At 42.4% G+C, this 24,914-nt stretch overlaps 1 protein-coding gene across 3 annotated transcripts in view; it reads left to right on the top strand.

The window, feature by feature from the left end:
- The window catches only part of nup210 (nucleoporin 210), a 36,120-nt gene extending 16,026 nt beyond the window's left edge, over nucleotides 1–20,094 (top strand). The window contains exons 18-41 of one of the 3 annotated variants that reach the window (XM_083975924.1): nucleotides 2,422–2,528; nucleotides 2,880–2,984; nucleotides 3,504–3,605; nucleotides 3,771–3,899; nucleotides 4,168–4,295; nucleotides 4,370–4,505; nucleotides 4,596–4,658; nucleotides 5,150–5,329; nucleotides 5,430–5,510; nucleotides 5,621–5,752; nucleotides 6,039–6,197; nucleotides 6,590–6,681; nucleotides 6,833–7,007; nucleotides 7,525–7,700; nucleotides 10,915–11,129; nucleotides 13,452–13,588; nucleotides 14,354–14,468; nucleotides 15,006–15,152; nucleotides 15,782–16,032; nucleotides 16,900–17,104; nucleotides 17,536–17,658; nucleotides 18,201–18,278; nucleotides 18,854–18,950; nucleotides 19,043–20,094. In XM_083975924.1, the coding sequence (XP_083832050.1) occupies nucleotides 2,422–2,528; nucleotides 2,880–2,984; nucleotides 3,504–3,605; nucleotides 3,771–3,899; nucleotides 4,168–4,295; nucleotides 4,370–4,505; nucleotides 4,596–4,658; nucleotides 5,150–5,329; nucleotides 5,430–5,510; nucleotides 5,621–5,752; nucleotides 6,039–6,197; nucleotides 6,590–6,681; nucleotides 6,833–7,007; nucleotides 7,525–7,700; nucleotides 10,915–11,129; nucleotides 13,452–13,588; nucleotides 14,354–14,468; nucleotides 15,006–15,152; nucleotides 15,782–16,032; nucleotides 16,900–17,104; nucleotides 17,536–17,658; nucleotides 18,201–18,278; nucleotides 18,854–18,950; nucleotides 19,043–19,046 (3,137 nt within the window). In that variant the 3' untranslated portion in view covers nucleotides 19,047–20,094. The other 2 variants (XM_083975923.1, XM_083975922.1) reach the window with 2 other exon arrangements.
- Nucleotides 20,095–24,914: the final 4,820 nt, after the last annotated feature.

The following is a 24,914-nucleotide window of genomic DNA, read 5'->3' as shown; positions in this document are numbered from 1 at the left end:
TCACAGATGGTAATGGAGACGAGTCTTCTTCCTCCCCGCCATGGCCTGTAGAGAGGCTGGGTGCTTGAGTGACTGAAGGCGGTGGACCTGGATGCAGGGCGGTGCTGTGGTTTTCACTGTCGCACTCTGTACACTTAACCGCCACATTGCAATTACGTGCCAGGTGAGAGGAAGATGCACAGCACCTGAAACAGATGCCATTGTCCTTCAGGTAAGCTCTCCGCTCCTCTATGGTCTTCATCCTAAAGCCTCGACATTTCCTCAAGGGGTGAGGCTTGTTATGAATGGGGCAGTGTTTACCAGGGTCGTTTTCTTTGGGAATCGGATTTGTATTGTAAGGTTTTTGGGGGAAGACGTCCGTTTTATTGATTACAATAGGCTTTCTCGGACTGTCGTACTTTGGTGTAACTCTGTCGCCTCTCGTAGGGTTACTGCTGCTGAGGATATTGAAACTGGGATCGTTTCTTGCCTTTGCCTCCTGGCAGACAAAGCTGGTGAAATACCAGAATGGAGGGAACATGTCGTGGTGTTCCTCCTTGTACTTTGTGCCCTGTGAAATCCACCTCTCCTGTAGATAGTAAGGCAGCTTTTCCACTATCGGATTGATCCCTCTTGCGGTGTCCAAATATCCCAGTCCTGGCAAGTATCCGTCACTTTTGGCTGCTTCCAGTTCCATGAGCAGGTCTCCTAATTCTCTAAGTTTGCCGTAATCTCTATTGGAGATTTTAGGAAAGGCGTCTAACTTCTTGAAAAGTGCGTTTTCAATCATCTCGGGTGCGCCATAACACTCAGCTAACCTAGTCCAAGCCATTCTCAGAGCTGCAAGGGGGTCAGACACATGGACGGACCGGATTCTCCTCACATGCTCTGATGATTCTCTGCCCAACCATTTTGTGAGTAGATCCAGTTCCTCACCAGCTCTAAGATCAAGGCCATGAATAGCGTTGGTGAAAGCTGACTTCCATGCCCTGAAAGTCTCTGGTCTGTCGTCGAACTTCACAAGACCTGTATTAACGAGTTCACGACGTGCTAGAAATCTAGCGAAGTCTAACATATCTTGAGCTTCGGGCTGGTGATAGGGTGCTGAGTATGTACCCGCCTGAGGAGCATCCCCATGTCTGTGTTGATGTGGATGGGGGCCGAATGGATCCTGCTTAGCTGGATTCGGGTATGGTGAGATATTTTCTTGGAAAGCAGGCTCTGTAGAAACGAACGGTTTATTAGCTGAATAGGGGCGGTTTTCAAGTGATGGCTCTCTTTTGTATGAGCGTTCTGAAATTGGTTTTGCCCTTTCAGAGAAACGAGCTTGTGCTATTGCATAGTCTCTTGTACGCTCCATCCTGCTTTGTGGTGAGACAGCACGGCTTGATTTTCTCTGAAACTGTTCTTCAAACTCTCCTTCCACTACCGCTTCTAATACTTCAGCCTGAGCCTGAGCAGCGGCTGCCTCTTTCTCGTGATGTAACACATCTAAGTCTGCCTCTAATTTAGCCTGGTCGAGCTGATGAGACATGTCCAGTTTAATTTTGTCGAGTTTGATTGCTAATTCCCTCTGTTTAAATTGTGCTCGTGTTCTCGAAGCTTCAGCATGCGCGCGTGCTTTGGCGGCTGCTGCAACGGTTGATGACCCAGATCGACGCGACTGTCGCGATGTACTGGAATGTCTTGAGCCAGTCTCTGACTTAAGATCCTTTAAAGTTTCTGCTGTTGCGGCGATGGCCCCACTATCTGCTGCCGGGGTCTCTGATTCACCTTCTTTGTACATGATGCAGGATCTGTATGCTGTCTACTGCCACGAAGCTCTCTTTGCTTGTAGGATTATCGTCTTTTCACTATACTGTTCTCATCATGCGGGACATGATTCAACAGCAAGCCAAACTCTAGTAAGTGCCGGAGTCAGGAGTCATCTTCGTAATACTCTTTAATAAGATGCCTTAGCTGCACTCACACAGAGTGAAACTGTAGAAAAACACCAAAATAAATACATTAACAACTTCAATTTACAGAGCTGTTCAACCAACGATGTAGCTAACTGCTAGCTAACTGCTATGCTACATATGCTAAATTATGATTTTTAAATACTTCGTGTTACATGAATTTCTGAGATAAATATATTAAATTATAACAATGCACTTGCACTTTATATACATAACAATTATCAACTTACAGACGATGCGTTCACAAGCGCAAAGAAGAAGATGGCAGTAGATGAAGCACGCCCGATCCTTAGCTTGCAAGAGAAAACAAAATGGCTGCTCATCATAAGTGACATGACATAAATTAAAGGGACAGACTATTTCCTGCTTAGAACAAAACCACTGCTAGGGGGCGCCAAATACAACTATAAATCAAACTTAGAGCCTGAGGCAGGACAGGTGTTGATGTAATTACTTATGGTGTTTGTTTTTGTTCCCGTGGCAGGACGTCAGACGGTTCTTGTCCACCATCAAACAGGCATTGCAGCCATTACAGTGACTGCTGTGGGTTACCAGGTCTCACATCTGGACGCAGCCAATGTTCCCAGCCAAGTGAGTGAAAACCAGCAACTCAACCATGAAGAAATCTGAACGTTTTCACTTCCTTTTTAAAAAGCAGAAGCAGCTGAATAAAACATTTTTCAAAATATCAATGTTACTCTTGCAATAAGGGCTCCCTTACACAAGCAATTCTCCGTACCCCATCAGATCTTTATCAGGTTAATTTTGACCAGACAATTTTTACTAACATGTGTTGTGTATCTTCTGATCTGACCCAGCTTCATCTTGCTTTCCATTTTCATTTCTACCCTGAAAAGCACACGCTATTGTTTGTTGTTGCAATATTTACACATGTAACCATAGCAGCAGTCCTGTTTCAACTCGTCTTCCTCTTCTGGACAGTATGACCCGTTGATCCCTGTCTCTGCTACTCTGGAGCTCCTATTGGTTGAAGATGTGAAAATCTCTCCTGATACGGTGACCATATACAATCATCCAGATGTGCGGGTAAGAGAGACATTTATCAATGCCTGGGTCTCGCATACAAATCACTGTGCTGTCGCTTTATCCTCTTAAGTGTGAGCTCTGACTCCACAGTAGCTTCCTGAGGCTTGTTTAACTGAAAAGTATAATTGCCTTTGATCCTGCAGAAATAGAGATGATTGAATCATTTCATTTACTGTATGATTAAGTATCAAATGGTGGAGATTAATTTCATCACATTGGCAAAAACTGAATGAATTCAAATGCTAATACTAATTATTGCACTAGACAAAGTGGGAACTTTGCTCAGTGGGCCTCCCTTCTCTAATCCTATGTGATACGGGGGCGATGTTTGGCAGGTGTGGGGGTTAAATAACGGCTAGTGACCTGTGTAAGAGGATTTAAAAGAGAGTGTGGGCAGAGGTTTCCTTTTGATGTCACATGCAAGGCCAGCTGGCTGTCACAAAAACACTGGCAATATGGGATTACTGCAGACACTGTATCGTTTGCAGCACTGTCACATTGATATATTTTGTCTTGCAGGTAAACCTGGCCCTGCGAGAGGGTTCAGGACACTTTTTTGTCAATACCAGTGTTAAAGGGATAGCAGATGTGGTATTCCAGGAAGCCCAAGGAACAGCACAGGTAAGAAGGAATTCTCTATAATAAACATCCTGAGAAATAAACTCTGTAAACTACAAGAAACTTAACTTTATTGTTTCCCTTTGCTGGATAAAAGATAAAAGATTCCAGTGTTCAAAATTGCTTTAATGAATGTAAAGTGTACTGATATTTGCTGTGTTTGTGCAGGTCTCTCCGGTGCACCCAGGACTGGTGAAGGTGATGGTTCATGACCTGTGCCTGGCATTTCCAGCACCTGCCAAAGCCACCGTACATGTATCTGACATCCTGGAGGTTTATGTGAGAGTGGTTGACAAGGTCAGTTTTAATCCTTGTAATCCCTCATCTTGGAGGGTTCAGGCACTGCTTGACTAGATGATCCCTGTTTTCACTTTTACCGTGCATTCCTGAAATGCCTCCTTGACATATAGCTAAGCACTAGATATAGTTAGTCTCTTTTCTCACTTTCTTTCCCTGCCTTTTCATGAAAGTTAGCCTGTCTGGAATCAGTGTCATAAGCCTTGCCCTGTCTTTGAACCAAAATGATTATTGCCCTAATGATGAATGTCATTCACCTCAATTACAGGTGGAGATTGGCAAATCTGTGAGAGCTTATGTCAGAGTCTTGGATGATAACAAGAAGCCCTTCCCCGCCAGCTATTTCAAATTCATGAATCTAAAACTCAAGGGAGCTTCTGCAATAGTGTCTCTAAAGTAAGTATAAGGAGGAGAAGCCAGATTTAAGAACTTTCAGTGACTCATGTATGTTTCTGTTCATTTTTTTGCAGGCCATTACCAGAATCCACAGAAAATGATACAGCTGTTTTCCTGGTGAAAGGTGCCTCAATTGGTCAGACCACTCTGTCGGCTGTTGTTGTGGATAGAAATGGGAAAAAGATTTCTTCCCTCCCTCAGCAAATTGAGGTATAATTTTGTGTGAATTCCTGTCATTTCAGTTCAAATTCTGACTGAACATGTGCACATATTGTATATAACTTTTTCTTTCACTTCTAGGTATTTCCACCATTCAAACTCATCCCAAGAAAAATGACTCTCTTAATTGGAGCAATGATGCAGGTATGTATAATCCTCATGCCTGGGCGCTGTCTGGGAACAGCTGGCCTCAGTTCATATTGCCAGAAGAGTTCATCTGGTCCTCACTTTATCTTCCAAAAGAGCACTCTGCCAGGACTTTTCTGGAAGATGACGTTAGACTAATTGCTCCTGGTTTAAACATCCAGCTTGCCTTTCATTTGATTCAACCCGTTCTCTGATTAGAAACCATTTACCATCTATCCAAGAAGAATCCTAATTGCTGAACTCACTTTTACACATGCATTGCACGTTATTAGTGTTGGATCTCCATTTTCCTAATCTTGACTAGTTTGATACATGAAGCATTGTAACTTTCAGTGATTTCTTAGACTCCTGCTTTGATGAATACAATTGACTAAACTGTCACAGTCTCTCATGTGAAACTGATACTTGTTTTTTTCCCCCATCTTTTCCTGTTTCTCTTTTTTTTTTTAAATCACCCCTCCCCTTTTCATTTCTCCTGTCATTTATAGATCACATCTGAGGGAGGCCCTCAGCCTCAGTCCAATATCCTCTTCTCTATTTCCGATGAGGAGATAGCTACTGTTAACGGCATGGGCCACGTCAGGGGTATTGCCATCGGTAATGTTACTGTGACTGGACTGGTCCAGGCTGTTGATGCTGAAACTGGGAAGCTTGTTGTTGTGTCTCAGGTAAGTGTGTGTGTGTGTGTGTGTATGCAGGTGATGTCAAGAGGTATTATGATTCGATTAGATTTTACAGATGAGCAGCTTTTTCTCTTTGTTTTCTCAGGATCAAGTAGAAGTTGAGGTTGTGTTTTTGACAGCCATTCGAATCAAGGCACCTATTACAAGAATGAAGACAGGAGCACAGGTATGATTATTTTATTTTCTGTTATTTATTTACTTATTGAGAAGAATTACAGAAGAAGAGGTGGTATTGGACTCTCTGATTGCCTTGATTAAGCCTGTTTCCTCTTCCAGATGCCTGTGTATGTGGTGGGTATGACTAGTAGTCAAACACCCTTCTCCTTTGGCAATGCTTTCCCTGGGCTAACCTTTCACTGGTCCACCACCAAGAGAGACATCTTGGATGTCCAGTCAAGACACTCTGAGGTACCCTGCACCATCACTCCTTTTTGCTGTTGCATTTGATATCACATACGCTTTCTGTTACTGAATTATTCCTATTTTTGGCCCCAGTTGTCTCTTCAATCCTTTTATTAGATTGTCTTAAGATGTGCTGTCCCTGCATTACACTATGATTAAAAACCAGCATCTGCCTTGTCTCTGGTTCCTTGTCCGCCTGTGCCTCGTCCCTGCTTCCTCATCACTCTTGCCTTTTTATTTTATTTGATGCTACTATTTTTGCTATTATCATAATGGTGCCTGTCTCCTTCAGGCTAACGTGGAGCTCCAGTCAGAGCACAACTTTGGCATGGTGGTGACTGGAAGAACACGAGGTCGGACAGGGCTGAAGGTTGTGCTGACGGTGACGATCCCTCAGACCGGGCAGATTGTGGGGAACCTGCAAGAGCTCAAGGATGAGATCCAGATCCAGGTACAGCACTGAAACTCTCTGTAGATACGCCTGAAAAACACTGCAGTACTGTAAACACAATATCTGTTTGCCCTGAGCACCGCTATTATAAAAACTGCACATGCCGATATTTTTATAAAGACCTCTTTGGACTTTGCTCATCGTGACCATGTTCCACTGCTGCTACTGTACTAGAGAAATCTGGCATTTAAGGCAGCAGAGTGCTGAAGTTGCTGAGCTCTGGAATATCTGGAGTTGTTAACTTTATGAAGTGATAAGACTGCAGATTAGTTGGAGCTGAATGCATCCAACTTCAGACTGCATTAAACTATGACATGTCACTAGTGCCGAAACATCAAAGAATGATTAAAGTCCTCTCATAATTGGAAATTCAACATTTTGCTTTGATCAAGGTCTATGACAAGCTGCACATGCTGAACCCTGAAGTAGAAGCGGGCGAGTTACTGATGGCTCCAAACTCAGCCCTCAGACTCCAAACAAACAGGTGAGTTTTAAGCGCCTGCAAAGTGTTTTTTGTTTCTTTTAATTGGATGTGTTCAGCATTGTAGTATATTTAATTGCACCATACAAAATGATGGAAACATGTACGTCGGTAAGAGGCACCTGATGTGATTGTGTTCCTCTTTGTTTAATAGGGATGGTGTGGGTGCGCTCTCTTATCGGATGCTGGACTTCCCCGACCAGGTTGTTATCGCTCAAGTGGATGATAAGGGCTTTCTCTTCTCTGGCTCTCTCACTGGCATCTCCTCTCTGCTGATCACCTCACAAGAGACGTTTGGTGTCAATCAAACCCTCATCCTCGCTGTGAAGGTCAGTATGAAAAGCAGCTGCCTGAAATGTGTTTTAGACCTCCTCCTTTTTTTAAAAGCGGTGTTCGTTAAATTTGACAATGAAATCCATCTCAATCCATCGTGGGTAGGTCATTTAGATTAGCGCTAAATTATTCTACAGTTTGTCATTGCAATACACATCAGAGCTAAGAGTTACTTGTTTGGTAACTAATAGTTGAAGAAACTTCTTTAAATAAATATAGTATTTCTATGTTCTGTACATATAGGCAGTTTTTATGGGGTTAGTTCATCTACAAAAATCACAGTTTTGTTCGTTTGTTTGACCCAACAAGAGTACATTAGTATACTATACAACATATATAACATATCTGGTAAAATGGTAATATGTCAAATAGCAACCATCTGTCTGAGCCATTATTGCTGTTACATCTGCTCCAGGCTTATTCTTAGAGGATTAGTAATGACTCTGGAAGTGGCAGCTGACCTTGTCTGTGCAGTTTCTCAGCCTGACCCTGGTTCCTCCTTTCATTTCTCAGGTGGTACCCGTTTCCTATTTGCGCTACAGTACTTCTCCAGTGCTCTACACAAACACCAGAGAGACGTCGAAGGCCTTCCCCCTGGGCATAGTCCTCACCTTCACTGTCCACTTTCATGCCAGCACTGGAGAGGTCCTACATAGCTCCAACTCTCACCTCACGTTTTCCACAAACAGGTCAGATATCCATAAAACTTGTCATCATGTTTTATGAGTTGTCATTAATTGATGTAATTTATGCATTAATTCACACATTATGTGTGACACCATAAATGAAACATGATGTTTCGACCAGCAAAGAAGGGAAGACTATATATTTTGCAGCTTGCTTAAAACCCCAAGGTTAAAACGCTGTTATCTTGTTCTGTTCTGGGCTATATATAGAGAGTGAGTACAGAGGCCTCCCTTTTGAGTGGTCCATTCGTACAACCTCATTCAGTCTAGCATGACCTAATGTCTCCCACTATTTCAGTTTCTGCCAGACAAGTCGTGTCAACTCGCAAACTACTCACCCACCACTAGCCTAACAGAATATGTGTTTCAGTAGAAATCCAATATTGCTCTCCATTTAAAAACGGCAAAAGTGGATTCTTGACAATATTGATTTTTAGAATTTAATTTGCATGTATTTCACATGGTGTATTTTTATCATATTGATCCATGCAAGATATATATCTAAGGAAACACGAATATTTCCCCTACTTGTATACAGCCAGTGCTGTGATACACCACACAACTCCTTTTTGTTCCGACTGTACATTAATATTTGCACAGTGCAGCCACAGTGGTTGAGGTCATGGCAGGATTTAGTGGCAGGCTGTACGTGGAGTTCACAACATTAATTTACTGGGCTGTTCCTCATTTCAGATGTAGTAGTTTCCACCTGAGTGAGTGAGCCAAATTAATGGGAGTGTTGGGCAGGGAGAAGCTGCCCTCCCGATGAGGGACTCCCTCATCTGTCTGCACAATAAATTGATTCTATTACCTTGTTCTCCAGGAGCTGACAGACAATTTTAGGGCAAAGGTATCAAAATCAGAGTAGTAAAAGGCCAATAGTCCTGGGACTAAGAGGGTTGGCCTGCAATTAGATCCTATGTTTGCAAGGAGCCAGTTGGATTTTACTGATGTCTGGGGTAGGAGCACTTTGTTCAGAACCATTTGTTCACAACAGATGCTTTGGAGATGAAGGTAAAAAGCATTTTTTCTGGTGGAGAAGATTAATGCTGTTGGATGTTGTGCTTTTGCAAAAGGGAAATGAAAGATTAGAGCAAGTGAAGTGTTGTTTTTAATAAAAATAAAAACCTCTTAACTGTGTGCTTTTTTAAGCACTTGTAATATTGGTGCAGTTCAGATTAGCAAGATGTTCAGCAACAGAAACGATGGCATTAACGATAACGAATGAGTTCATTAGACTGACAGGTGTGATTTGGGGGGTGGGTGAGGAGCACAAGAGGATGAACAGACGGTCAAATGGGGATCTATGATGGGCCTTGGGGTGTCGCAGTGAGGAGTGGGAAATTGGATTAGAGCAGGATGAGGTCTCTCTTTAAACTTCATGTCTGACCTCTGGTAATGAATAATTGTTTTAATGATTTGGCGACAAATCCCAAAATGATCCAGGTGTTTGTAGAGCTCCTATAGCCCTATATTAATCTGTTAATAATCCTCAGCACATATCAGAATGGGGAAATCAATGTGAATGGTGCGAGAAATAAACGCTTAGGGGGGAACATTCAGACTTATTGGAGATGACAGAAAGGCTATAGTAATTCAAGTAACCACTCTTTACAATTGTGGTGTGCAGAGAAGCATTACAGAAGGCACAACATGTCAACCTTCGAGGCGGATGAGTTACAACATCATAAACCTACATCAGGTTCCACCATTATCAGCCAGTGAGAGAATCTAAGGACTCATTAATGTGGATTTCTGTTGAAACAGCAGTTATAGAGTCAGAATTTGTCGACCCAACCAGCTAAGTGTCAACTTTTCAGTGTGCTGGTGGTGTAGGTGTGCTAGTGTCCATGACGTTTTTTTGGCACTTTAACACTAATCAATCCTGGTTATAATGTCACAGCCTATCTCAATAATGCTGCTGCTGATGATTTTCATCCCTTTATGGCCTCAATTAATCATTTTTACATCACTCCTGGTAGCACGATAATGCACCATGCCATGAAGCAAAAGTCAGAAAATGGTTTCGGTTCAGTGAACCTCGGTGGCCTCCAACAGAACGTCTTTGGGATGTGATAGGACGGCAGACAGGAAGCGTGAATGTGCAGCTCACAGCTCTGCAGGAATGATGTGACGCACTCATGTTAACATGGTGCAACATCCCAAAGGAATGTTCTCAACATCTTGTGAAATCAATGCCACAAAGAACAAAGGGTTGTTTTGAGAGCAAAGAGATGAACTATCTATAGTTTGAAATTTTAGTTAAAGCAGAAGTGAGTGATCCGGTCGTTTTCGCTAATGCTGCGTTCCAGGCAGGCTTTTGAAATCGTAAATTACAGCTTCAAGTCACAACTTACGACTTTGTAGCGTTCCAGGCAACCCACTCGTGTTTTTCCGACCTGTTTTACCAGTGAAAGTCACTATAACGGCCACTCGTAACTTCCGACCGGTGAACTCGTACCAGATCGAACTGGTACCACTTCAAGGTCGGAAAAATACGAGTTTCCTTGAACGCACCATAACAGTCCTCGTCGCTACGTCACCACATTCACGGCGTTCCTTGGCTGCACACACAGCCCTGCATGCCGTTCTCTCTCCTCATTGGATAAAAACTGTAGGATACGATAAATGTTTTCTCTTCGGCTCAGAGCAGAGCAGAGGGACTGAGAGACCCGTGTTTCAGTCCAAACACTCTATGTAAGTGATTGCTGTCGGAAGATATAACTATTTAAGACTTATATTAACACAAATATATCACTCACTTCTGCTTTAAGTTTCTGATTAAGTGTGGTATGATGGGGTATGGGGTTCAAAGAGCTTGTTTTGTTAGAATTTAGATTTATTTTTAAAAAGCTTGCCTTTATATGACAGCCAGTGTAAAGCTAGACAGAGTGAAGTGAGGTTCAAAATGTAACAAAGGTAATTTATAATGCATCTGTTGTGCAAGTTTCACAGATTTTTAGAACGCTAATGTTTCACTGTACCGAACCTCTGTTCTATTTATTTCTTATTCTCTCTGTTCAATTTATAAAGTTTAGAGTCGAGAGTTTGTTTGGAGGGAACATCTACATCATCACTTACATGATCAGTTATCATTATTATATGGATACTAGATAACAATTTATGAATTATTATTATTATTATTATCATTGTTGTTATTATTAGTTATCATATCAATAAAAAATAATGTAAACGTATGCTGTGTTCTGTCCTACAGAGATGACCTGGTGCAGGTGGGGGCTGGGCCTACTAACCACACTCTGACAGTGCGGACGGTCAATGTCGGCCTCACCCTACTTGCAGTGTGGGACAGTGAAAACATGGCAGTCGCGGACTACGTTCCAGTTCCTGTTGAGCACGCTATTTATCCAGACCACACACTGGTGGTGGGAGATATAGTTTGCTTAACTTCCCACTTTAACGGCCCAGATGGTGAGAAGTTTACATGTTATTAAGGAAAACCAGGCAAAAATACCTTGAATTTCATACAGGGATGCAAACAGCGCGCCGAAAAGCGAAACTCGCTTTTTTCATGACCAATTAGGTGACTTGTGTGAATCGTTCAGATCCGAAGAGTTTTTGTTTTTGGGAGGGGGGGGTCTCAGCATCTCAGCTGGGGGGGGGGGGGGGGGGGGGGGGGGGTCTCAGCTGGGGTCAGTAAAATGTTTTTCTAACAGGCTGACAGTGACAATCACGTGAAACTGAGGCGAACTCATTCATGGTTGTCTCTGGTTATACTGATAACTGCCGACCTCCAATGTTGACGCGCGACGTATCCGCGTGCATTCTGTCGTTTTTCCCCCGTGCATGTCCGTTGCTGTGTCAGGCAGGTGTTTCCCACGGAGCTCTGCCCCGTTTCAGAGGTGAAGGAGAGACGTCGCCTCCGCGATGTAGAATGTGTTCAATTAAAGTGAAACTAACACATTATATAGGCCTATATCTCCATTACACACTTTTAGGCCTTAAAATGTCTTAAATTTGTTGAATTATTGTGTTCAAGACTTAAATAAGACAGCTCTTAAATTTTCGTATGTCCACCATGGGCGAGCATTTCGCTCGCATTTGCCCCTAAAAAAAAAAAACATGTGTGAACCAGGAAAATCACAAAAAAGAAAGAGCACAACCTGCGATTGGTCAAAAACTACAAATCCCACAATCCTCTGGCCTCAACAATAACAGTAGTTGTGTAAGTAAGGGAGAGTGGAGCTGTCGGTGAAAAGAGGAAACAACGCCACGTCTGGTCCTGTTCTATGTTGTTCGTTCACACCATCACCGTTTATTCGTTACGTCCGCGGTGTAAAAGGCCGTGACGCAAAGACGCGATTAGGCGCGAGACGCGGTAGACGCGACTTTTTTTTTTTTGCGACGCAATACACCCGATTCTTTTATGGCGACGGGACCCTCGCGTCTTCGTCTATTTCATCGTGTTTGGCACGAGGAACGCTTTTTTTTCGCGCGAGCTTTTACGCGCAACCAAACGCGAGATACGCGAGATACGCGAATTAGCGCTCGTTTTCACTCGTTTCAAAAAAAAAATTCACTACAACAATTTTTTTTTTTTTTTTCTTTTTCAAAGGAGGTTAAATCGAAAGCAACTGGACTTAGTTATTTACTTATTATAACTAAGTCCAGTTGCTTTCGATTTAACCTCCTTTGAAAAAAAAAAGTATAGGAAGACGTTTCACCTCTCATCCAAGAGGCTTCATCAGTTCATGTAGCATCTGACCAGGCTGGGACTGGTCCAACTATCTGGTGTGGAGACTCAGTATAAGTCCAGTTGCTTTCGATTTAACCTCCTTTGAAATACTATGACCTGGACAAATGAGAATATGCACAGGCCTACAACAACATTTCTGCGATAACGTGACGCACAGTATACTGTTATGAGACACATTATGGATCCCAACTGTCTTTTTTTTAGAGGATTTTTTTTTTTTTTACCAAGAATGCGCCCAAAAAAATCATGATCCAGGGGCCAAAATTCGAAACAAATATATATATTTTTTAATCATAATTCTCATTATTCTCCTGATGTCGGTTTAATGTAAACAGATTGCGCTGATATGCGTCATGTGACAGCGGGGCAGAGCTGCAGCTGCTGTGCTGTGATGGACCTGATCAGACTGGTGGTGGTCCACAGTCAATCAGTCCCAAAGCCTTCCTATTCACCTCCAATGTAGACGCGACGTGCGCGCTCGTTACCCAAAGCGGCGCGTATCCGCGTGCATTCGGTGCGACGGCGCCGCCGTTTTCCCCCCCGTGCATGTCCGTTGCTGTGTCAGGCAGGTGTCTCCCACGGAGCTCTGCCCCGTTTCAGAGGTGAAGGAGAGACGTCGCCTCCGCGATGTAGAATGTGTTCAATTAAAGTGAAACTAACACATTATATCGGCCTATATGTCCATTACACACTGAATGGGATGTTAAATCCCATGTCTTTATTTCTTCAGTTTATTTTAATAGTAATAATTATGACTAACATTCAGTGAAGACCTTAAAATCAGTATCTCCAAAATTGAAATATTGCAATGGTTTTTATTTTTTTAAAGCATTTTTAATATAGAAATGTTGGCCTTCTGAAAACTGTCCATCTATATGCACTCAATACTTGGTTGGGATTGAACTACTGGAAATAGACTTTTCTGTGATATTGTTAATGGTGAGCCCCCCCCCACGACAATTCCTCTCTTTTTTGGTCCTGACCCGTTTGCATCCCTGTTCATAAAACGTTGGCTCTTTATCTTACCGTCTCTGCAGGTGCTCATGGTACGTGGAGTTCCTCAGCCAGTGGTGTCCTTCAGGTGGATCCTAAAACTGGTGCAGCTGTGGCCAGGGACTCGGGGACAGCTACTGTGTACTATGAAATACCTGGTCTTATTAAAACCTACAGAGAGGTATGTCATCTGTAGGTAGAAACTACAGCCTTAACTAATGATCCTACGGTCTATGATAAAGCAGAAAGTGTAGCCTGGTATATATATCTTCTTCTTTTAGTCATGGCTGTGATGAACGAGCTACAAGAGGCATATTCTGAGTGTTGTAATTATGCAAACAGCTCACGTCTCTGCTTTCTTTTATTTCCACTCACGACATCTCTATTCTCCCGAGCTTTTAATCTTCCTCTGCCAGTGCATTCCACTGTATCAATCCTTAAGCAATACATCATAACGGGAGCCAGAGTACAACAGGTGTATACTGTATCCATCATTGCCTTTCAGTACCATTGTCTCTCTCTAATGTGTGTGCACGGTGTTACCACTGTGGAGAGTCTCATACGTGATGGTGCATGAGGTGGAGAGTCACTGTGCTCTATCCAGTCATGCTGTTTCCCGCTTGTGAGCTGGATGATTGATAACATTTGGTGCAGGGTATTTTATCTTAAACAAAACTCATAAGTATTATAACATGATGAGCTGGAATGAAGAGGTGTTTTTTGTTTTGTTTTGTTTTATCGATGTGAGAAGACATTGATAGAGATGGCACTAATGTTATATTCAAACGCTTAACTGTGTTTTGACTTTGTTTGTTTCAACGACAGCCTTGCATGATTGATGTAAACAATTAGTTGTGGATGCAAATGATCATGTCATTATTTCAAGCACACATCTGAATCTTCTTTTGGTTTATTGACTCTTCCCTGTCTCTTTACGGCTCTGTAGGTAACAGTTGAAGCAGCTACAAAAACAACAGCTATGGCACAGGCTGCACCTGTGAGGACCGGCAAGGAAACAAAGGTCCTACTCACCACCAGAGAAAGAGGAACCAACCTCATCGGTACTGAACTGACTCGGTTGTAGCTGAGCAGTAATTAAGTTTGGAAATGCTTTCATTCGCTTTATACCAAGGAGTGGATGGCAAGATTGATACCTCTCATTTCAGCACAGTAAACACGAAGCTGGAGCCAGCAGCCTGTTAGCTCAGCTTACCTACCACACTTCAGAAGATCCCCAATTAACACACAGTATCTTGTTCCTTAATTCACAGAAAAAACAAAGGCTACATTCAATATTTTGCTTTCTGGTTAATATATTCACTATTACTTCTTGAGCTGTAACTTCTGCACAAGGTCTTAACAAAATATAAATTTTCTCTTGACTTTGGTATTGTTAGAGGATTTTTGACATATGATAAAGCAGGCTAGCTGTTCCCCATGTACAAGCTGCTGTAGCTGTATATAAGAGTAGTATCGTTCTTTTAATCTATCCAAGCAGGCATATTCCCAAAAATGTGAAACCTTTGCGTTAATGATTAATGGGTAAGAAGGAGCACAAAGATGTCGTATGTCTTATTCCAGTGTGCTCTATCTTGCAGGAACTTGTTCTTCTGCCCAAACTGAAGCTATTCCTCAGCTGCAGCCAGAAACCTCGGTCAGCTGCCATCTCAGCTTCACCAGTGGTGCTATTGATTTTCCTGCCACTGATGTATTCAAAACACACATCAGCTTTGACTCCAGCATCGGTAAGCCTAATGTGAATTCAGACCAGAGATCACGCACAGTGATGAACCATGATTGTGATGTTTGGGCTCTTTTCCTCTTTACATTTAGACCTTTTTTTTTTTTTTTAATGCTCCTGCTCCTTTCCCTCTCTCTCTTATTTCTTCATACATAACACTTTCTTTTACAAAATAAAATTCTTTGTAACTTCACCTAGACATAGTGTTTATGTGCATGCTCTGCACGAGGGGGAGGAAAACACTGTTTACAAGGGCATAATCAATACCTGCGTTGCCCGTGGGATGAATTTAGCAGGGACTATAAGAGGTGTCCAGGTGACATATTGAACCTGAGGAGGTTCCCTATTGCTTGAAAGCACTGGCCTGATTATGCTTGGGGTTTGGGACTTAACCCCAGCTTGTTGGCTTATCTCTGAGGGGATCCACTGTGTATGTATAAGGTTATAACAACTGTAACAAATTCCGAGAGTGGGAATACGCTGTGTATTTCTTCTATGCACCTTTTTTTGGGGGGGCCACGCTGACACTAAAATCACATTCACTGTGACATCCAGAGTAATTTCTTGCCCCTATTGCACACATCAATAATTTATGTTGAACTACAATTTTTCCTCTTTCGATTCTCGCCCCAGGCCTCTACACATGTTCCATGACCTTGCAGCCAATGTCTGACCAGCAGACCCGTGTGCTCAGCATGTCCATGACCAACCTGCTTGTGAAAGCAGGCCTGGAGGGCAGCGCGTTCTCTGGGGAACAAGTCAGTGCCAGGCTGCCCATAGAGCCAGGCCTCTACTCCGACAAGACTGAACTGCTGCTCTCCAACACGCATCCATCAACGGAGCTCACGATCTACGGCCCCACTGCTGCCCTGTCCAACATGGAGGTCAGACAACAGCTTTGTTTTTTAGTGGAACCTTAAGTTAACAGTGTAATACACTTAGTACTGTATGATCCTTTTTTCAGTAAGCTTCCTTCACCCAAAATTGATAATTCACCAATTTTCTACTCACCGTCATGCCAAGGAAGGGTTTGGAGAACTTTCAGAGTTATCAAAATGCTTTTGGAGTTCCAGGGGGGGTCTGGCTGGCAACGGATTTTCATATAATGGCGGCATATAGTGCTCACTTTCGAATCATCCGAAACACACACTATGAAACATCCAAATACCTCCACACTGCTCGTCCGTACTGACCCAAGTGTCCTGAAGCCGCCACATGAAAAAGTTGTTCGGAAAAAAATAATTTGATCTCTGTTTTTATCCTTGTTGTAGTAGTAGCTCCCAGTGGCTCTGTTGATGTTTGTGTTGATGATGATGTTCGTTCGTCGTTGTAAACCATTGGATGTTTGATGTAAACACGGAAGAACATCTCGCAGCAAATCTCGCGCAGCCACTCGGAGCTACTGCTACAACAAGGCTAAAAACAGAGATCAAATTAATTTCTTCCAAACAACTTTTTCATGACGTGGCTTAGGACACTTGGGTCAGTACGGATGAGCAGTGTGGAGGCATTTGGATGTTTCATATAGTGTGTTTTGGACAATTCAAAAGTGAACTCTATCCGCCGCCATTATATGAAAATCCATTGCCAGCTGGACCCCCCCTGGAACTCCAAAGCGTTTTGATGACTCTGAAATTTCTACAAACCCTTCCTTGGCATGACTGTGAGTAGAAAATTCGTGAATTATCAATTTTGGGTGAAGTATCCCTTTAAAAAGAAAAAAGTTAGCATATACTTTTCTGTGTCTTTAGGTGGTTTCTACCTCTCCCAGCATTGCTGTCCAAGAGAAGGAGGTTCAACATGGTTTTCCCAGTTTCTCAAAGTACACCGTCAGTGCTGTGGATCTTCAGGCTGCAGCTTCTGCTTCTATTTCAATAAGCAGCACTCCCTCCGGCCAAAGTCTCCTCATCCCAGTCACTTTGATTCACGTAGCTGATCACAGCGCTTCAATGCAAGGTCAGATATCCTTTCAGTGCAAATGACAAGTCACCGAGCCTCAAGCCACAGTCGTTTTGCATTAAGAATATTTTATGTCAAAAAAGTTAGCAGTACCATTGCCATTTCAAAAATCAAGTTACTGTAAGGCTTGTTCATCTTTTTCAGGTGGTTATATTGTGATGATTATCATTGTTATAAGTTTACATTAGTGTATATAATCAACTGGAATGAATAATACAGATTAAATATTTAAATGTTTAGTTTTGCTCATTGATCCGTATTTGTGATCTGGGAGAGATTCGCAGTTTTCAATAGCCACCCTTCCATTCAGATTTTGGGACCATTACTATCCATCTGTGCCATAGCTAATATTTGTCAGCTTGTTGCATGTTCCCAGCGCTTTGAAGAGGTTTTGACAGCCTGTTCTCTCATCTGCTGCTCTGTCTCAGCAGCTGCTGCTCCAGTTGTGAACACGGAGAGGGACCACTCCCTGCACGCCTTCGCAAACAGCTATCAGATGATGTTCTTCACCCTGTTTGCGCTGTTGGCCGGTACAGCCATCATCATTATCGGTGAGTCATCCCATTTCTGTAGGAAATGCTACGTCCTTGGATTATTTTCTCTGATAATGGTTATCATTTTTGCACTGGTAAATGTTTTGATTCACAGTAATTGTTCTCACTGTCATAATTTCATCGCTTTCATTACTTTGTGCGACCGACGTGTACAAGGCCGTTGGGGTTTTGGTTTTGTACATTATTATTTGTATTTTTCATTTTTATGGTTTTTGCTCTAAATGTAATAAGGAAAACTTCACCAAATGTTGTAATTCTATTTCTTTGAAAATTAGTGGTAGTAATCACAATTTGGAGCACTTAAAGCTGAGAGTGTATTTTTCATATATACAGTTATGTTATGTTATGTTTATTTATTTGATATGGACATCACAAATACATTAAGACTGTTCCAGTGGACAGACCAGATGCTTTGCTTGAGTGTGTTTAGCACAAGTGCTAATTTTCAACACCAGTCCATAGGCGGCTATATACAGTGTATATACACTGAACTCTGCAGTGTGATGATGTGTCTTAAACATGTTTTCTATCCTCTGCAGTCCTCCACACAGTGTTCACTCCAAGGGAGCAAAGTTATCACCCTGCTTTCATCCAGAGGACACCACCACCCAACACAGGTAGGACACTAAACCACTAAATGTCAGGGCTTTTTCTTGAATATTTGCACTTTATAGTTCACTGTTCCTTAATGAATAAAGAGAAGTTTGTATTAATCCCCAAATCTGTGGTGCTACTAGGCTGTACAGCTCCACTGAGAATTAATTAGAAACGATAGTAGAAGTCTCTGATAGAATCCAAGACAATTATATGGCAGACGGAATAGATTTTTGGGGGAATGAAATGCTTCCTCACCCATTGTAAATTAAAGGTCATTTGGATGTAAAACCAAGTAAGATGCTTTGTATCAGTCCCCAAATCTCCAATTTATCACAAATGGAGCCTCTGCAGTGTGCTCTGTCTGCTACAGTATGTGTGTTAGACATTAATATGTGTTATTAATACAAATGAGGCTGGTTGTGACTTTAAAGCAGTAAAAAGTGGTATTCCCTTTTTAATTCTGCTACATTTGCCGACAACTGATTTGTGCCTCTTATCTTTTTCTCCCCATGAAGTGAGCTTTATTCTGCTCTAAGTCCCTCATTTAGCCAGTGTTTTATTTTACTCTGATTTCTTTCTTTCTTTTTTTTTTCAGGTTTAGACTCGCCAGTGGGGAATTCCTTCAACCGCACCATACACAGGACTGACCCAAACAGCAGCCCCAGGTTGCGTCTCTATTCTCCAGACTACAGGTCAGACTGAAGCCCTCTCTCTGGTCTCTGTTCTCCAAAAGTAGACCACCACAGGCCATTAACACGTACTGAATGTGCCTCTGTCCCTCCAGATGAATGCTGTGGGACGTGACTGCAAAATCTCAGTTGCATTGTCTTCATGTTGATACAAAAACGTCATTTTCCGAACAGCATAGCAATTAAGAGCTTCATGACGATGACAGGGCTATTGTCTTTGTGTGTATATTTTTGTGTGTGGAAACAGGTTTATATATACAGTATATATGTCTTTTGTGGTTTGCCATGGAAATAGTTTTTATACAAAACCACTCTGCCACTCTGTTAAAAACAGATTTTTTTTTTTTGAAGAGTGCTTAAAAACCAAATCACTAGTTTGTGTTTCAAAATATGTTGCTTTTTGTTTGTTGACGTTAACCTGTGTGCTACTCATCATATTTGATGTGAAATTTAATAACTCAGGATGAACCAGTCTTGTATTTTATTTTGAGCAGAAAAACCGTCTCTCATATTGTAGCTCTCACACTTTGTGAAAAAGTTCGTCCACTGAACCCGTCCTCCTCGAAGGTGATGAACCCTCCAAATGTGCAAAATCCGAACCAGATAAAGGTTGCTGTATTTAATTTTCTGGGCATTTCTGGGAGAACTTAAATCCCTCATTATTTAACATTACTGAGTTTTTGAGCCGTAACACGTGCAGGTCCTGTCTAATTCATTAATGTGAAAACACTTAATGTGAACAACCATTTAGTTTTTATCCATGTGTTGCTTCATTGCAAAAGCAATCAAATGTGACCTGGTCTTGTTTCTGAAAATGTAGTAATTCTGTTTGTTCTGACCTGTGCACATTTCCAGAAACATCTTACTGTAGCACTGCTGCGTTGCTTCGACATAGGAGTGTGACTTAATTTTAAATAACATATTTTTGTATTTGAATGAAAAATGTTAATGAGGAATGGTATTTATGTTAGCTAGTGACATTCAGGTTTACAGAGACGGGAATGTACGTGATGACGTTTGAATTCAGTGTTTTTGTGTTTAAGATTCCTGGTCATGCCTTACAATCATATCTGAACAGCTTTCTGCACATGATACAGACGCAAGTTTGTTTGCTTGAGTGAATATTCGCCTGCCTTTGCTAATTAAAGTTTTCACTTTTTACGTCCATTTTTCTTGCCTCGGAAAGTTAATGTTATGTTTTCTTTTTTTCTTTTGCTTAATTAGAAATGCACATAAAGATGCAGCCTTAAGGGGGAAAATGTAGGTTTTACTCCACTAAACAACACTGATTCTGTCACACCAACCCAACCTGCAATTGTCTCTATACTAACATCCCTATGAATTAATTTTCTGCATCAGTGCTGTTTCATTTATCTGATTTTTTTTTTTTTTTTTTTTTTAAAGCACATTTTGTGTTCCTCCTTGTTTCACATGTTGACACCTAATCAGTCTTTTCCCACTCAATATTGTTAATGTTTTTCTGCAGTTTTGGGTCACAATCTTTTATCTTCACTATACTTTCATACTTTCTTTCCCTCATTTATTGTCTATGTGGAAAAATCACAAGTAGCTGCTCAGAATAGATTTGGTTTACAGGACACATTGATTGCAAAACAAGAAATAGAAATGGTAATGCTTAGGAACTAGTCTGGAAATGTAAAGCTCCTATTCATTCTTTAAACATTGGTGATTCTGTGTAGTGTGTGGGTATTGGCACCGACTACACTCCCATGTACCCAAAAGCCACCGCACTCTTATGCATTATACACAAACGGAGGGGATTAGGGAGGGTGTCTTTCTCTCCAGCTCCCTGTGGATGTGTAAAGGTCTGCGACCACTGATCAAATATCTCCCATCTGTCTGTGACTCTGCTCTGGGCTGCTGTGGTGGGTCTCAGTCACCTAGCTCATTTGTATGCCCTCAGCAGCCGCCCGCATGTCAGCAACTGCTACCCAACCTCGAATAGGTGAGCAGACCAGACTGTGCGCTGCCGTGGAAGGATTTGCAAAACATCACTTGTGGTACACTTCAGGGCAGCACCTGTCTGACTCGCTTATACAGATGTGTGCCTCGTTTTATTTATTTCATTGTTAAAACATGTACATTTTCTCATTAATTCTAGGTTCTGCCTTGTTTATGGCTGCAACTGATATTTTTTTTTATTATACCATTATTCATACAGGTGATCTCATCCAGACAGGGTCTTACTCTTGAGGCCTTGTCTAAAGAATCAACATTCAGTTGACAATGTTGTGTTGTAAAGAGATTGAAGCTAAGCTACAAGCTAATTCCTAAAAGGCAGAAACTAGAGAATATTTTCTATCCTTGTTTGAAACATAACAATTTGAGAATCAAAATTGGTGCAGCTTATTTTCCCTTTCATTCTGTTACTTGATAAATTGACTAATCATTTCAGCTTTAGTGCTATTCTTACTCGAGGCTGATCCCAGGGTTCATAGAAACAATGTTTACAGACACATAAAACCCAAACATGCACTACTGCATATTTTTTCTTAAAAAAAAAAAAGATCCTGTGTGGGACATATACAACGCGAGCCACAAACTTTGCATTATTTCCCATAAGCTCCTTCTTTTATTTCTCTGAGGGGGTGTTGGGTAGACCGAACCTTAATTCTTGACTGAGAGGTGTTTATGAGGGAGCGCACGAAGACCAGCTGTGCGGCTGAGGCTATGGCCACGACAGGGGCTCGAGGGTATTCTTAAGATGTTGCCTGGGCGTGGAGAAGAAAACACATCGACCGTTGTGTTGTGTAAGGAAACGCCAGCTGACTGGGAATCCACTTAAGCAGCTGCCTTTATGAGACAGTGGCACATTAGACATGAATTACCGCCTGCTTTAGTAAAAAAAAAAGCATTAAAATTCAAAAGTAGAAATGGCGGTTTTTGAAAATAATTCCCATCAAATGATTGTGTGGCGTGTGGGTTTCAAATGTGACCATACAGTAGGCTCTATCTATAGCTCATTAAGGCACTCATGCATGCTAAACTAAAATGACACTCAATTTATTCTCTCCTCTAAAACACGCTGCTTGTATAAACCCCACCTGTCAGCCTGTCAAGCTCGAGAGCCATTGTGCCACGTCCAGGGTGAAGGGAAACCGCCACTGTTCCAGATGGCTTACTGTGTTGTCAGTGGAGGGGATCAATGAGGTGGGGCACTGAATGAGACCTGACAGGAATGGTAAAGCCGCTCCCACAGGGTCTTCAGGATGGTGCGAGAAGATCCTCCTTGGAAAATGAGAAGTCAGACGTTGCCATTTCGAGCCTATATCAGTTTCCAAGTTTTGTTTGTCACAGCTGTAATGAATTCACACACAGACTCAGAGGGGTTTTCCTTGGTTATGTAACGGTGGCTGGTTCCTAAAGGAAAGAAAAATGTGCCTACTTTATGTTGCAGTATTCATGTGCAGCAAAAAATGACAAATCAACACAAACCTAATCAGACTCCTACTGTATTTTTTTGCTGTTTTGATTTGTTGCTTGTTTGAACACCACTGAGGAAACCCCCTAACCGGTTTTGATATTTATGACTTTAATTATTTATTATATGAACATCAGAAAATGGATTATATTACTTTTATTACCTACAGTGTTCCCTCTGGTGTGTTGGCTCGGATCCATCTCACAAACACACGTCCATATGAGGTGGTTGCAGAGGAAACTATTTGGCATTCTCGGTAAGAAAGAGGAAAAAGTTTTCCACTCTGTTGGTTAAATGATTGGGGACTCTCTTCAATCACAGCTGGCAAATGTTTTGTAGGTGCTTCCGAGTGGGTTTGCCTCAGTGAAAATATATGAGCGATTTCACAAAATAAATCTCTCCGGCTGGCACCAGTGGTCAGTCGGAGAGAAAGAAGGAGAGCACAGGAGCATGATAAGGAGGAGTCGTGTTTTGAACCGGTTGTCGACATTCCTCATCCTCAGGTCATGAGTTCCTGTACTGTGAACTACCAAGATTTTGAGGCTATGTATGACCAATGGAGGTTTATAGTTTGTTAATATAGTTGTGGATTAGAAATAAGTGTTAGATTTAAGTTTAAGTAATGGTTTTGTTGTTGTATTCTTTTTATCTTCAGGGTCACAGGGTGCAACAGCATCAGAGCTGGACGGCACTCAATAACTCCCTGAAGGATACTCTCTAACTAGCTGGATGTGGGCCCTTCCAGCTGAAACATGGTCTCCTCTCCTTTTAACAGTGATAGGACGCAGGCAGTGGAGCGCCTGCAGCAGAGAGGATGATGGTATAGATGCTGTTTCTGGCAAGGGGAAGAGAAACGCATCAGATCTGAGGCGTTTGGCAGTGTTGACATGCAACACCTCCCTGGGCCTGTTGGCTGTTAATGGCTGTGTACTACTGTAAATCCTTCTGGGTGGCATGTGGAGCCTCCTGCAGCCCTCTTTGGCCTCCCGCCATGTGGACTATAGGGAGCCACAGAGAAAACCTAATGTACTCCATCTGCACTCTTTGTCCTTAGACTGCCTCCCACTGTTTCTCCGGCTCTGCCTCCACCTTAAAAACAAGTTATCTCACATCATTTGAGTGCAGGTGGATCCACCCTGAAGGTAAAGCCCTCCCTTTAATACAACTGTAACTGAATCCAAGTATGGAGCTTTGAAAAAGGAGTGTTATGACAGAAGTGGACATGACCATGCTCTGAGGCAAATAGGGCAAATAATGGCCACCTGTCATTATTTGGAGGAGGGGGTATTGTGCATTGGCTGCAGCTTTAAAACTTTCTATATTCTTTTAGTTCTACTAGACTCACATTCAACAAACATTGTGTCAGACATTTTAAAGCCACATCCTCAGGGCTAGGCCAGATGGAAATGAGATGGGTCACCCGTGAAACTTAAACAACCGGCCTAGGCACAGAGGAATGCTGCAGTTTGCTCACATACACCCATGGGACACTGTGCCGTGCAATTCCGCAGCCACACATACAGATTTGAGACGTTTCTGTATTTTAATGCAGACACACACACGGCTCCTATCTATCTATCCTGATCATTTCAGCCGGCTGATGAAATGTCTTTACACAAGCAGCATAGTAAACAAGTCTGCAGGCGATAAAAAAAAAAGCAAGAAAAGGAGCACCGCTCTGTGTGTAGCAGACTGTGTAACAGCACCCAACACAGACGGACTATTAATGCAACAAAGTTGTTGTTTGTTTTTATAATGCATGTTTACCATATGTACGCACGCACGCAGGTGTTCAATACACTGAGGATGAATGGGCTGACAAAAAGAAGAGATGAAGAATAGCAGCGCTGTCCAACTCCAGAGCCCTCTCTCTGCTGCTCCTGCTCCTGTTCCCTGTCTGCAGAGCCTCCACACCACAGCGCTCAATGCGACCTGCGGATTCATAAAACTTGAAAGCCCCGCCCACTTGACAGCCAGCGTCTGTTTACGAAAAGTCACGGGAACAGCATGGAGCGAGAGGCACCTCACAGAAAATGTCATACCGCGCTGCCAACAGGGGGAACAAGCAGACTGACTCCACAGAGAGCCAGAGCCGGAGAGCCCAGACCCTCGCTCTGCTGCCTGTCACATTTTGGCTGATTGATATTTAGGCTCCTGTTTGGTATCTGCAGCTTGATGCGTGGTTAGGAGCTGCTGCTGCTGCTGCTGCTGTGAGCACTGGGACTTGTTCTTGTTGAACACGCGTGTACCGGGAGTGTTTTCCTCACTGAATTATCACCCACTCCGACTTAAAACAATGGCGAAGCGTAAAAGGCGCAACCTACTGAAGTGTTGCGCTTAGACCCGGTCTGGTCTGGACTACCTCCACTACAGACCCGTCTCCCCGGCTTCTGCGAGGCAAACAGGGAACCACACAACAGCGCCTTAACAAGAAGAAAAAAAAGAAGAGAGAAGGGCCGTCGGAGCGACATGGAAAGCCCGATCGAGAACCCAACCAGGGCTGCGGAATATCTGAAGGAGCTTAA

The sequence above is a fragment of the Trachurus trachurus genome (genome assembly GCF_905171665.1).
Source record: "Trachurus trachurus genome assembly, chromosome: 7".
Classification (NCBI taxonomy): domain Eukaryota; kingdom Metazoa; phylum Chordata; class Actinopteri; order Carangiformes; family Carangidae; genus Trachurus; species Trachurus trachurus.
The sequence above is the reverse complement of the archived record's forward strand: the minus strand, read 5'-3'. Positions and strand labels throughout refer to the sequence as shown.